The sequence below is a fragment of the Dictyostelium discoideum genome (assembly GCF_000004695.1).
Source record: "Dictyostelium discoideum AX4 chromosome 6 chromosome, whole genome shotgun sequence".
Taxonomy (NCBI): Eukaryota; Evosea; class Eumycetozoa; order Dictyosteliales; family Dictyosteliaceae; genus Dictyostelium; species Dictyostelium discoideum.
This window is the reverse complement of record NC_007092.3, coordinates 131,626-145,931: the sequence shown is the minus strand read 5'-3', so window position 1 is coordinate 145,931 and position 14,306 is coordinate 131,626. Positions and strand designations below refer to the sequence as shown.

The following is a 14,306-nucleotide window of genomic DNA, read 5'->3' as shown; positions in this document are numbered from 1 at the left end:
CATTATCACCCATTTTAATTTTAAATAAAATAAATAAATAAAAAGTTTTTAAATATTAAAAATTTAAATGTATAATTTTATTTGAAAAAACATTTTAAAATCTATTAACAGATAAAGAATATTATTATTTTTAAAATCTATCTAATAATTTTATTTTATTTTATTTTTTTTTTTTTTTTTCTTTAAAATATTACCAACCAACTTGATAACCCAAAGAATCCCAATAATCACAATAATTTTTTAAATAATTTGATTGCATATAACTTGGTGTGTCTAAAGTTAACATATCATCACTTGATTTACTATATTGAGTCCATTGGATATTAACTGGATTACCAATGTTTGGATTTCCATTTACAGCAAAATTTGTCCAATAATTTTGCATATTTGTTGATAAAATTTGTTCTTGTGCACTAAATGTATATTGTCCAGCATTACCAAAAACATATGGTAATTCAAGTCCTTAATGAAAAAAAAAAAATAAATAAAATAAAATGAAATTATTATTAATATAAACACAATTAAAAGTGATAATTGATTTTAAAAAATTAATAAATATAAACATATATATGTATATATTCAATATAAAATAATTACCATGACAAACTTGATCAGCACAATAATCATAACCATTACCGTATGGATTAAAACTTGAAACATGTTGGAATTGATAAGTATAAACCGGAAAATCTGAATTGGTTGATAAATACATTGCAGCATTTCTAACTGGACAAACAAAAATATAATCAGTACCAACTACTCCAAGTGTATCCATAAAGTTTGAACCATTGATAAATGGTTTATATAATTCATATATCTTTATTTCATGAGAAAGTCCGAATATATCAATTAATCCACCAATATATTCAATTTTACTAATATCTAATGCAATCTTTTTTTAAAAAATATATTAATATATTATGAATAATATTATAAATTATTTAAATATAATAATTATTGATTATACTTACACCAGCAACAAAAACCAATGCTTCATTACGAACTGTACCAACAATAATTGGTACTTTATTATAATCACCTTTTTGAATAAGTGCTAATGGTTGATCAGTAATTAAAACTCCATCTTTAAAATAATAATAATAATAACAAAATAAAAAATTATTAATAATTATAAAAAATAAGAATTAAAAAAAAAAAATTATTAATTATAATAATTACCAACAACTGGAGTCCATGGAAGAAAAGTTAAAAGTGGTGCCAAAACATTAAAATGATTTTGACTAATATTCATTGCAAGTAAAAGTTCTTCTTGATTTTTAGAGTAAAGACAAGCATTATCATTAATATCACAACCTAAATCTTTGGCGAAAATTTTAGCCAAATCTTTAGCTTCATCAATTGTTTTGATTGGTAAAGACCATGGATTTGATTCAATGATAATCTTTGAAAATAAACCAGCAGAAGCTGGTGATGTTAAATGAAGTGCGCAACTTGTACCACCTGCACTTTCACCAAAAACTGTAACTTGATTAGGATCACCACCAAATGCTTTAATATTTTGTTGAACCCATTTCAATGCTAATAATTGATCTTCGAATGCTAAATTTCCTGAAATTGTATCAGTTTGAAGCATACCAAAAATACCTAATCTATAATTTATACTAACAAAAACAATATTTGATGAATTTACCATTTTAGTTCCATTATAAAGCTCTCCTGATCCACTTCCCATTTCAAATCTATATATAAATATAAATTAAAAAAAAATTTATAATAACAAATGATTTGAAATAATATTATTATTATTATTATTATTATATAAATTACCTAAAAATAAAAATATAAAAATATAAATATATACCTTCCTCCAGCAATGAAAAACATAACTGGTAATGGTTCTTGAATTGTTGAGAAATCAATATTTGGTGTAAAAACATTTAAATATAAACAATCTTCTGTTGATGTATTTGTGCAAAGTTCTGGTGGTAAATTACAAATTTGTGCACAAGGTAATCTTTCATAGGTTGCATCATAAACATCAGACCATGGTGATGGTGCTAATGGTGATTTCCAACGAAGTTGATCGACTGGTGGTTGTGCGAAACCAATTCCTAAAAATTCTTTATGTGAATCAAATGAATTACCTTTTATTGATTTAAAATAAATTAGTTAATTAATACTTTTATAATTTAAAAAAAAAAAAAAAAAAAAAAAACTATACCTCTAATTGGACCATTTGAAATATTAATAATTTCTTGACAATTAATAAATGAAATTGTTAAAATTAAAATAAAAATAATATTTAATAGTTTTGACATCTTGCTTTAATTGAAAAATAAATATTAAAAAATAAAATTTTATGATGATGATTTTTTTTTTTTTTAATTATAAAAAATTAAAATTGAAATTAAAAAAAATAAAATTGAAAAAAAAAAAAAAATATCTTTCAAACGAAACAGATATTTTGAAAAGTGAAAGTAAAAATTTAAAAAAAAAAAAAAAATTCAATGGATTTTTTGAAAATATCTTTTTATGATGATGAAAATTAGTTTACCAATGTGGATATTTTTTTTTTTTATTTTTTTATTTATTTTTATTGCTTTTTCAAAAAGATTTTTTTATTTATTTTTATTGCTTTTTCAAAAAGATTTTTTTTTTTTTAAAAATTATTTTTTTTGAAAGAATAAAAATAATAAAAAAAAAAATTGATTATTTCATAAAGTTATTTATTACTTCAACCCAACCATGATTATCGCAATGACCTTCATGTACATGATGAAGATGACCATCGACCAAGAAATCATAATGGTCAAAATGTGGAACAATTTCATGACCACAATCCATTGAATGAGAAGAACCATCAGGATGATGACTACAAACGAATTTAGGAGTACAACTTGTAGGATTGGTTTCGGATACTTCAATACTATGATCAACATGATCATGATTCATTGAATGTAAATGGCGATCGTGTAAAAAATCGATATGACCTTCATGAGCTATTGCTGTATGACCACAACCAACACTATGAACATGTGGATGTGACGAAGATGATGAAGATGATGATGATGCTGCTGCTGCATTATTATTATTATTAAGTTGATGTGTTTTTCTATGTTTTTTTAAATCAGCTTGACGAATAAATCTTTTTGAACAACCTTCCCAATCACATACAAAAGGTTTCTCACCAGTATGAATTCTTTGATGAAGACGTAAATCAGAGGAACGAGCAAATCTTTTACTACAACCAGGGAATGTACAAAGATAAGGCTTTTCACCTGTATGAGAACGTAAATGTACCTTTAAGTCGAATTTTCTTGAGAATCTTTTATTGCAACCCTCTTCAGTACAAACGAATGGTTTACAACCAGTATGTTCTTTTAAATGTCGTTTAAATATAGCCAATGTACTAAATGATTTACCACATGATTGATAGTCACATGTGAATTTCTCTTCACCTCCTTCACCAATGGATTTTATTAAATAACTTTCAACATCACTACTATTACTATTTAAATTGAAATTAATTCCATCACTTGGTGATGAACTATTCGTTGTTGTTGTTGTAGTAGTTGTTGTAGTGGTTGTTTTATTATTATTATTATTATTAGATCCAATTGGTATTGGTGCACTAGAAAAATGATTGTGAATTGGAGTATTTTGGCCATTATTGTGATTTCCATGATTATGATTATGACCATGATTATGATTATGATTATGACCATGATTATGATGGCCATGATTGTGATGTCCATGATTATGTCCATGCCCATGATTATGATGGCCATGATTATGTCCATGGTTGTGTTGATTATGACCATGGCCATGGTTGTGTTGATTATGTCCATGTGAATGATTATGAATATTGCGATTGTTACCATGATTATTATTATTACTACTATTACTACTATTATTATTATTATTATTATTATTACTAATATTATTATTATTATTATTGTTAGTAGTATTATTATCATCATTTTGAGATTGAATTGAAAATTGTGATTTTTTATCTAAAATTTTTGCTGGCTCGTTAGTTATGTTCATTGAAGTATGAGAGGTAGACAAAGAAGGTGATGAATTTGTTTGATTTTGAAACAACATATTACAAAATTGATTGTGAATATGCTCGATATTGCACCCTATTGTATGGAGTATTTGGTTTGTATCCAAATTATTTGGGGACATTGCTGATGTTGCAATTGGGGAACTTGACGGTGGGGATGATAATTGTAATTGTGATGAAATTGAACTTTGTAAATTATCAATATTATTATTATTATTATTATTATTGGTATTGTTACTGCTACTGTTGTTATTATTATTATTATTATTATTATTATTATTATTATTATTATTATTATTGCTTGGATTAATATTATTGGTGTTGTTAGTATTATTTTTTGGTTCGGTTTGAATCGGTTGTTTTTGAGATGAGAGAAAAATGGATTGGTTCGTGTTATTGTTATTAACATTATTACCACTATTATTATTGTTGTTATTATTATTGTCACTACTATTTACATTTTGGAAAAAGTTTGTGGCTGAATTATCTAAAATTAAGCCTCCACTATTACCAGTATTATTATTATTAGAATTTGGATTTGGATTTGGCGGTATTATATTATTAGTTGAGGGATTGGCTGATGAAAAAAAAGAAGGATTTGCTATTTGGTTTGGATTTTGAAATAAAAAGCTGTTTTTATTATTACTATTATTATTATTGTTATTATTATTATTACTATTTGTATTGTTGTTACCTAAGAAATTTGGCGGGTTGAAAAAGTTATTATTATTATTATTATTATTATTATTAGGTGGACTATTATTTAAATGAATATTATTGCCATTGCTGTTATTATTATTATTATTATTATTATTATTACTGCTATTAATACTAATTGGACTACTTGTCATATGAATATTTTGATTATTGAAAAATCCAATTGAATTTAATTGTTCCCAACCTTTTGATAATAAATGGGATGAATTTGAGAGTAGTGGACTCAGCCCACCAATATCAAAGTTCATTTCTTGTGAAAATGATAGAGCTGTTTTTGCCATCCCTTTTTCAACCAGATAATAATAAATTGCTGCATCTAATTTATTGATGCCTTTATTATTATCAATCATATTAATCATTAATTTATACTACTATTATTTGATTTTGATTTTTGTTATTTATTATTATTTATATGTGATAAAGTTGAGGGAGAGAGAAGAGAGAGAAGAAGGAAAAAAAAAAAAAAAAACAAAACAAAAAAAAAAATTATTTTATTATTATAAAAAATAGTATGTGTGTATATTATTTTTTTGTTTTTATTTTATTATTTTATTTTATTATTTTTTTATTTTATTTTATTTTATTTTATTTTTTTTTTTTTTTATGACAGATATTAAAATTTTTGTGACAGGATAATTATGGGTGAATGGTGTGTGTATAGTGGTGGAGACAAATGAATCAATTCAATCAATTGTTGTGGTTGTTTTTGTTGTTTTTGTTTATTTTTTTCATTTTTTTTTAAAAGTTAAGTGACAACACTCCGTAATTGTGCGAATGACAGTTATAAATTTTTTTTTTTTTTTTTTTTTTTTTTGAAATATTTTTTTTTTCTTTTAATTTAATTTATTTTAAAAATTATTTTTTAATTTAATTTTTTTTTAATTATTTTTTTTTTTTTTTTTTTTTTTTTCTAATAATAACAACAAACAAAAAAAAAAAAATTTGTAAAAAGCTTTTTTTGGATTATTTCCCCTTAAATTTCTTTTTCCGATCTTTGATTGAGAAAAAAAAAATAAAAAAATAAAATAAAAAGGTAATTAATTTTTCTGTTTGTGCCAAAGCAATTAATTAATTTTTCTATTTTTTTTTTTTTTTTTTTTTTTAAAAAAAATTGAAAACAAATTTTTTTTCTTTAAATTTTATTTAAGTGGCAATATTGTAATATTATATATATATAATATAAAAAATAAAAAAAAATGAAAGTATTAACATCAGAGGAATTAAAAGAAAGATGGAGTATTTTTAGTAAAAATTATCAACATTATAATGAATGTGCAACAGCACCTGTTGCATTTATATTGATAACAAGTTTAGGATTGACAAGTGAATTTGGTGATAATAATAGGTGTAAATCAATATTAGAGGTAGCATGTGGACCAGGTGCAGGTACTAAATTATGTTTAGATTATAAAAAAGATTCAACTAAATTAATATCAACTGATATTTCCAATGAAATGATTGAATTGACAAAAGAGAAACTTGGAATTACCATCAATCAAGATAGCAATGAAATCTCAGAGTTAAATTTTAAAATTCAACAATGTAATGCTGAACAATTACCATTTGAAAATGGTTCATTCGATCGTTATTTTAGTAATTTTTGTTTACATTTAGTAACATCACCAGAAACAATGTTAAAAGAAGCTTATAGAGTATTAGAAGTTGGTGGTATTGCTGCTTTTTCAGTTTGGGGTAGACCAGAGAATTCGAATCAATTTACAATTGTTAAAAAGATGGCAGAGGAGATTGGATTGAATTTTGGTACCACTCAATCAAGATCACCTTTTCATTTAAATGATTCAAATAAAATTCGTCAATTGGCCTTGGATGCTGGTTTCTCTAGAGTACTTGTTGGTCATACTTTTGTTAATTCTCCAATTCAAAATGGTGAGGAATATTCTCAAGTATTCCTATCAAATCCTGATATGCAATCATTCATTAAAACACTTGATAATGAAAAATTTTCACTTTGGAAATCAAAGGTAAACTATTTATTTTTAATTCTATTATTATTATTATTATTATTATTATTATTATTATTATTATTATTATTATTATTATTATTATTATTATTATTATTATTATTATTATTATTATTATTATTATTATTATTACTATTATTATTATTATTATTAAATTATTATTATTATTTATTATTTATTATTTATTATTAGATTGTAAACCATGTCGATCAACTTTTAAGTAAAGGTGAATTTATTGGTTCAGAAGCAACATATATAGTTTGTACTAAATAGGTGTATCTTTTGTTTTTTTTTTTTTTTTATTTCAAAATTGTTATTTATTTATTTATTTATTTATTATTTTATATTTTTTATTAGTATTTTTTAAAAAATTAAATAAATATTTGTTAAATTATATAATTTAAAACCTTTTTTTTTTTTCTTTCTTTTGATGTTCTTCTTTTGGGGAACTTAATTTTTTTATTTTTTTTTTTTTTTTCTCAAACTACCATTCCTTTGATTTATTTTCGTAAAAAAAAAAAATTACGGGGAATTTTGTTGCTCTGCCAAGAATTGCAACCCAAAAAAAAAAAAAAAATAATCCAACAAAATTCCCCAGAGGAATGGTGGTTTTTTTTTATTTTTTTTGGATTGCAATTCTTGGCAGAGCAAGAATTTTTTTGGATTATTGCAATTCTTGGCAGAGCAATAATCCAAAAAAAAAAAATAATCCAAAAAAATAAAAAAAAACCCCACCATTGCCCCACCTTTTGAAAGAACAAAAAAATTTTTTTTTTTTTTGGATTATGTTCAAATGAAAATTTTGGGTAATTAGTATGAAACTCAGAATTTATATTTAAAGAAAAAGGAAATAATTGGGTGGTTGAATTCAAAAATAAAAATTTTTAAAACAAAAGTGGAAATGACAAAAAGAAATTGACCAAATTTTATCTTAAAGAAGGCAACCAAACAAAAAAAAAAAAAACAATTCAAAAGAGATAAAATTATAAAAAAAATACCAAAAAAAAAAAAATAAAAAATAAATAAAAATAAAATTTATAAATAAAAAAAAAAAATTAAAATCAAAATTAAAATATCTAGTAATCTACTAGATTGTTGAAATTTTTTTTTATTTTATTTTTTTTAATTTTTTTTTTTTTTTTTTTTTTTTTTTTTAAAAAAAAAATCTAAATTTTTTTTTTTTTTTGAGCCTTAAGTTTTTTTTTTTTTTTTTTTTTAGAATAAATAAATTGAATTGCGCACTTAAAACAATAATTAATTAAAAGAAGTAGGAAAAAAAAAAAAAAAAAAACAAAATGTTAAAACAAACAAGTATTTTGTTTACAATTTTAATTGGATTTTTAATTTGCAATGTCAGCAATGGTATGGTTGTAAAGGAGAAAATCAATAGTAATAATAATTTTGTATTTTTAGCAAAATTCTGTTACAGTACAACACCAGGTGCTTCATTATCATACGTTGGAACAGCAGCAAACGCAAGTACATCAATTTACATTTACAACGATTGGGCCACTGAATGGGGTGTAGGTGGTAATAGTAAATATAGTTGTTTGGAAAGAGTGACAGCAAGTACTCCACAAACCAATATGAATCAACTTTCAGCCAACTCATCAAGAGTCTTATTACCAGAGGATCACCAACGTGCCCATTTTTGGTATGTCGTTGCAGCAAATTGTGATAGTGAAGTTGGTGAAGTTGATTTCACCCTCACCCTCTTAAATGGCGGTGGTTTGTGGTCAGCCCAATTCTCTTACGATGAACAAGGTCTCGAAGCATTATATTTGGTTTACTTTTTCGTATTTTTAGTCTTAACTGGTTACACTGCCTTTACAGCATTCAAATTATATAAAGCAAATGCATTCCATCCAATGATCAAAATTCTTTCAGGTGTCATCGTTTTAGAATTCCTTTCTGTTTTTGTACTCCTTTGTAATTATGGTTCTTATTCTCATAATGGTACTGGTGGTAAAGGTGCTCAAGGTTTTGGTGAACGTAAGTTTTATTTTTTTTTCTTAATTATTTTCTTGTTTTTTTTTTTCGTTTTTCGGAAAAAAAAAAAAAAAATAAAAAAAAAAATTGGATTTTTAAGTTACACACAAAAAAAAAAAAAATATATATGAAGTAATATTAATCTTTTTTTTTATTTTATTTTATTTTTTTATTTTTTATTTTTTTTTTTTTAAATTTAATAGTTTTAGATTTAGCAGCACAATTATTATTTATTTTATTATTAATTTTAATTGCAAAAGGATGGGCAATTTCACGTGTTACAATTGATGAAAAGAGAATTGTATTAGGTGCTATGGGTGTTTTAACAGTATTATATTTCATTATGTTTGTTTGGATTAAAGCAGGTGAAAATCCAGCAGCAACCACCTATATGTATGATACAGTACCAGGTATTATTTTATTGGTAGCACGTAGTTTAGCAATGTTATGGTTTATGTGGTGTGGTTATAATACATATTTAGAAGAAACTCATCCAGCCAAACGTAACTTTTACACTGTCTTTGGTATTGCATTTGTTGCTTGGTTCTTAATCCTTCCAATTATTTGTATCATTGCCGCCGCAGTCGAACCATGGGTACGTGAAAAAACAGTTCTCGCTTTCTATGTCACCACTAATGCTCTCGCTCTCATTGGTGTTTCTTTCCTCTTATCACCATCAAGATCTGGTGAATATCTCGCTTCTGCAACTAAAACTTCCTCTGAAGAATACTCTTCAATTACTACTAAATCTTATGATGAATCATTTTAAAAAAAGATTTAGTAAAATTTAAAAAAAAAAAAAAAAAGTAATGCCATCTATTATTTATAATCATTTAAAATATTTAAATATTATTTAAATATTAAATAAAAAAAAGAAAGAAAAATTTAAATTAAATTAAATAAACTAAAAATTTAAAAAAAAAAAAAACTTTTTTATTTATTTATTTATTTATTCTTTTGATCATCATTATTAATTTTTTCAAATTCACTAGAACATAATAGATTTTTTGGAGCATCAATTTTAAAATAATTTTTTAAACATAAAACAATTTGTCTTTCTTTATTTCTTATCTAAAAAAAAAAAAAAAAAAATTTTGTTAAACAAGAAAAAAAAAAAAAAAAAAAAAAAAAATTAAAGATACTTACCAATTTTACAAAAAAATTATCACCAACAGAAGTTATTGGATGTGTATAAATTGTAAGCATTCCATAAAGGTTACCAAATAAAATATCAGTTAAATAACGATCACCAATCATAATTAAATTTTTTGGATCAGTTTTGAAATGATTTTTAACAGAATCAATACCATCTGGTTTCTTTGTATTATGTTTTAATACTTTTATACCTAATGATTTTTCAATTTGATTTGCTTTTTCAAAATTTGGAGCATCGTCACTTGAACCTGCACTATTGGATATAATTACAACATTATCATTTCCAAAAATTTCTAAACATTTATTAAGTGATTCTTTATAGGGATTATAGATTTCATTTTTATAAGGTTCAGTTAATGTATTATCTTTATCAAATAATACTCCTTTAAATCCTCTATCGTAAAGTGATTGAAAATTTATATTTCTAATATCTTTAACTTCTAAATGTGGTATAATTAATGATCTATTTAAAAATACATGTTTTAAACATTTAATTGCTTCAATATTAAAACTTTGAACCATTTTATTCTTATAATTTATTTTTATCTTTATGAAAAAAAAAAAAAAAAAAAAAAAAAAATCAAGATTAATTTAAATTCGTCCGTTTTTGAAAAAAAAAAAAAAAAAAACTTTAATTCGTTTTTTTTCTTATCCCAAAGTTTATTATTAATTTGTATAAAAAAAAAAAAAAAAATGACAGATCAAACAACTACAACAACTAATAATTTAAGTGAAGAGGATAGAGAATTAAAAGCAATTGAATATTGTGAAGATGCAAATAAATTAATTAAACAATTAAAAGATAGAGAAGATAAAAATATATTGGATGAAACTGCATCAAATCTTTCACAAACCAATATAGATGAAAATAAAAATTCAATAAATAATGATGATAATACTGATGATGATGATGATTTTAATGAAATTGAAATTATAGAAAAAGTAACAGAATTATTTTCCAAAGCAATTGAAATGGATTCTGAATGTATTGATGCATATTTAGGTCTTGCATATGTTAAAGGTATGCAAAGAAATTATGAATCAGTTTCAGAATTATTAGAAAAAGCAAATAAAATAGATCCATCAGATGAAAGAGTAAATATTATGAAACAAACTTTAGAACAAGAAAGTTTAACTCAAGATGAAGTTGACTCTGTTCCTGATTTTGAACCAGTTATGGATATAGGTGTTCCAAACCTTAATATTCCTTTTATTATTATTGTAAATATAAAATTTTATTCTTTATTAAAAAATAAAAATAAAAATAAAAATAATAATAATAATAGTAAATTAAGAAGTAATAATAATAATTTTTTTTTTCGTTACTAACAAAAATAAATAAAATAATTTTAAATTAAAAAAAAAAAAAAGAATGGTGGTGTTACAAAAAAGTTTATTACAGTTTTAAGGGAAATTTTTGATAGATTTGATAGAAATAAAGATAATTGTTTGAACAAAGCAGAGATGAAATTATATTCAAAAGCAGTTAATGGTCAAGAATTAGATTTACAATCATTACAATCAATGTTGGATGGATATGATTCACATCCAAGAAATGGTTTAACTTTTACTGGTTTTGTTGAGTTATATGTTAATCAAACAATTGAAGATTCTTCAGAAGTGTGTATTTTTTTTTTTTTATTTATTTTTATTTTATTAACTTTTATTTTTATTTTATTAACTTTTATTTTTATTTTTTTATTTTTTTATTTTTTTTTTCTAGACTTTAAAAGATTTGAAAACATTAGGATATGATTCTGAATTGAAATTAATTAAATAATAATAATAAAAAAAAAAAAAATAAAAAAAAAGAATTAAAAAAAAAAAAAGGAGAGAAAAAAGGTTTTTGTATTTGTTTTGTTTTTGTGTTTTTAAAATGTTTTAATATTTTTTTTTTTTTTTTTTTTTTTTTTTTTTAATTTTACAAATAATCAAATGGATTATATGTTGTTTTATAAATTATGTTATCAGTTCTTTTATCTTTATAAATATTTGTTGGAATTGAAACTTTTAAAGAATTTTCAGGTGTATTTTCATCATCTCCATCTTTTTTATAATTTATATAAATATTTAAACAACTGATATTACACCAAAATAATCTATCAATATTATTTTTATTCATTAATTCTTCTAATGATTCAATATCTTTGAACTTTAATGATATATTTGATTGTGTTGAGTCATAATTAATTGTTGATGATTTTAATATATCTAATAATAAATGAAATTATAAATTATAAAAACTAAATAAATGTTAAAATAATAAATAAAATTAAACAAAGTATTTATTTGTGTACATACCAAAAGTAAATTTGTTTAAAGCAATGTCAACAACAAATTCAATTCTACAGTATAAACCATTTAAATTATCTTGGTTTAATTTTTTAAAATCAATTTCAAAAGATAAACCATCTGAAATTTCAGTTTGTGTATTACTTTTTAAAATTATATTTTCAATTTGTATATCATTTGTAGCATATTTTTCTAAGGATGACATTGTAAAAGATATTTATAAATTGCCCTTTTATTTAAAAGAAAATTAAAAAAAAAAAAAATGCCGAACGAAAAAAAAAAAAAATAAAAAAAAAAAAATAAAATAAAAAAAATAAAAAAAAAATTAAACTTTGTATTTTACATCAGGATTAATTATTTATTTTTATAAATTTTTTTTTTTTTTAATTATTTAAATAAATAAATAAAAACAAAAGTAATAATCCTAGAAAATTAAATTCTAAATTTAGTGATTAATGTTGAGGTTATATGGTCATCTTAAAATTCAAGTAAAAAGTGGCAGGGTCTTAAATTAAAAAAAAAAATCAAAAAAAAAAAAAAAAATTCAAATGGGAAATCGGTTAATGTGAAAGTAATTTTAATAAAAAAAAATAAAAAAATAAATAAAAAAATAAAAAAAAAATTAAAAAAAAAAAAAAAAAAAAAAAAAAAAAATCGCTTTCAGTAATAGTAATGTTTAAACATTAACTTTTTTATTTTTATTTTATTATTGTTGCAATATTGATTTAAAATGTCCCAAAGAAAAAAAGAAAATAAAATAACAGAGATTGATGAATCTGCCTTGGAGGAGAAAATAATATTTGGACCAGTCCCACATGAATTTTTTGGATTTAGAATTTTAAGATTTTTTGTAATTATTACATGGGCTATAATAGTAACAAGTATGTAAAATAATAATAACAATTGAAGTTCACCCATTTTTTTTTTTAAAAAAAAAAAAAAAAAGTAAACTAAATTATATAATTTATTTTTTTTAAAATTTTAGCTTTAGTTTGGTTATCAATTCCATTTGGATTTATATTAGGACCAATTTATAAGAAATATAATATATCAAAATGGTATTCACCATTGGAGATGGCATCTAGAGCATGGTCAATAGGTATATTATGGATATTAAATATTAAAGTTAGAACCGAAGGATTTGAATTATATAAAGATTTTAAACAACAACCATCAGTATTGATGTATAGTCATTCATCATACTTGGATCCAATTGTTTTGCAAGGTTATTCACCAATTCCATGTAAATATATCTATAAAAAGGAATTGATTTATTTATTCCCATGGTTATTTTTATTAGCTTATTTCGTTGGTCATATTCCAATTAATAGGGGAAAGAAGAATTCAGCAATCTCAAGTATCAACGATGCCGCAAATATCATTGAAACTAAGAAATATTGTATTGCAATTTCACCAGAAGGAACTCGTTCAAAAGATGGTAATTTAATGGAATTCAAAAAAGGTCCATTCCATTTAGCAATGAAATCACATTCAACAATTGTTCCAGTTGTATTTTTTGGAAATAATCAAATTTGGAATGCAAATACATTTTTTCCACATTCTGGTTCTTTAGTGTAAATATTTAATTATTATTTTCATATTTATTTTTTAAAATTTATATATAAATATTTATTAATTAAATATTTATTTATTTAATTTTTTTAGTGTAAGATGTTTACCACCAATTAAAATTTCAAAAGATGATACAGTTGATTCAATTAGTAAAAAAGTTAGAATTGAAATGTTAAAATCACTTCATACTAAACCAGTAGATTATAAAACTTTCTCTGAAACTGGTATTTCTCGTACTGTTATCTATTTAACTCTTCTCAGTTATATTGTTTATTCTGGTTTAAATTGGTTTGGTTGTTTATAAAATAATAATAATAATAATAATAATAATAATAATAATAATAATAATAATAATAATAATAATAATAATAATAATAATAATAATAAAAAAAAGCGAAACTTTTATAATAAAATAAATGAATATAAAAGATTAAAAAAATAAAAATAAACTTTTGTTTTAAAAAATATGTACATTTATTTTTATTAATATTAATTTTTTTTAATATTAATTTATCTTTTTTTTTTTTTTTTTTTTTTTTTTTTAATATTATATATATATTGTAATTGTATTT

The 14,306-nt window shown here is 22.1% G+C and overlaps 8 protein-coding genes across 8 annotated transcripts; 4 read left to right on the top strand and 4 right to left on the bottom strand.

Moving 5' to 3' along the window:
• Positions 1–190: 190 nt before the first annotated feature.
• Positions 191–2,279, bottom strand: DDB_G0291344 (carboxylesterase, type B family protein; the record flags this gene model as incomplete). Its single annotated transcript, XM_630061.1, has 6 exons — positions 191–462; positions 598–892; positions 972–1,084; positions 1,180–1,700; positions 1,823–2,105; positions 2,183–2,279. The coding sequence occupies 6 exons, from the start codon at positions 2,277–2,279 to the stop codon at positions 191–193; spliced, it is 1,581 nt and encodes a 526-aa protein (XP_635153.1).
• A 391-nt stretch (positions 2,280–2,670) lies between these two features.
• On the bottom strand, positions 2,671–5,103 carry DDB_G0291342 (C2H2-type zinc finger-containing protein; the record flags this gene model as incomplete). Its single annotated transcript, XM_630060.2, has 1 exon — positions 2,671–5,103. The coding sequence occupies one exon, from the start codon at positions 5,101–5,103 to the stop codon at positions 2,671–2,673; it is 2,433 nt and encodes an 810-aa protein (XP_635152.2).
• An 837-nt stretch (positions 5,104–5,940) lies between these two features.
• Positions 5,941–6,999, top strand: DDB_G0291654 (hypothetical protein; the record flags this gene model as incomplete). The annotated part of the gene is made up of 2 exons (XM_630059.1): positions 5,941–6,726; positions 6,919–6,999. 2 exons carry the CDS (start codon positions 5,941–5,943, stop codon positions 6,997–6,999), a joined length of 867 nt encoding a protein of 288 aa, XP_635151.1.
• Positions 7,000–8,021: 1,022 nt separating this feature from the next.
• DDB_G0291340 (hypothetical protein) lies at positions 8,022–9,484 on the top strand (the record flags this gene model as incomplete). Its single annotated transcript, XM_630058.1, has 2 exons — positions 8,022–8,718; positions 8,919–9,484. The coding sequence occupies 2 exons, from the start codon at positions 8,022–8,024 to the stop codon at positions 9,482–9,484; spliced, it is 1,263 nt and encodes a 420-aa protein (XP_635150.1).
• A 176-nt stretch (positions 9,485–9,660) lies between these two features.
• Positions 9,661–10,392, bottom strand: DDB_G0291338 (hypothetical protein; the record flags this gene model as incomplete). Its single annotated transcript, XM_630057.1, has 2 exons — positions 9,661–9,786; positions 9,862–10,392. The coding sequence occupies 2 exons, from the start codon at positions 10,390–10,392 to the stop codon at positions 9,661–9,663; spliced, it is 657 nt and encodes a 218-aa protein (XP_635149.1).
• A 171-nt stretch (positions 10,393–10,563) lies between these two features.
• Positions 10,564–11,650, top strand: DDB_G0291336 (hypothetical protein; the record flags this gene model as incomplete). Its single annotated transcript, XM_630056.1, has 3 exons — positions 10,564–11,091; positions 11,242–11,490; positions 11,594–11,650. The coding sequence occupies 3 exons, from the start codon at positions 10,564–10,566 to the stop codon at positions 11,648–11,650; spliced, it is 834 nt and encodes a 277-aa protein (XP_635148.1).
• Positions 11,651–11,791: 141 nt separating this feature from the next.
• Positions 11,792–12,367, bottom strand: DDB_G0291334 (hypothetical protein; the record flags this gene model as incomplete). The annotated part of the gene is made up of 2 exons (XM_630055.1): positions 11,792–12,081; positions 12,172–12,367. The coding sequence occupies 2 exons, from the start codon at positions 12,365–12,367 to the stop codon at positions 11,792–11,794; spliced, it is 486 nt and encodes a 161-aa protein (XP_635147.1).
• A 525-nt stretch (positions 12,368–12,892) lies between these two features.
• On the top strand, positions 12,893–14,038 carry DDB_G0291332 (hypothetical protein; the record flags this gene model as incomplete). The annotated part of the gene is made up of 3 exons (XM_630054.1): positions 12,893–13,043; positions 13,148–13,736; positions 13,828–14,038. 3 exons carry the CDS (start codon positions 12,893–12,895, stop codon positions 14,036–14,038), a joined length of 951 nt encoding a protein of 316 aa, XP_635146.1.
• Between the last annotated feature and the right edge of the window lie 268 nt (positions 14,039–14,306).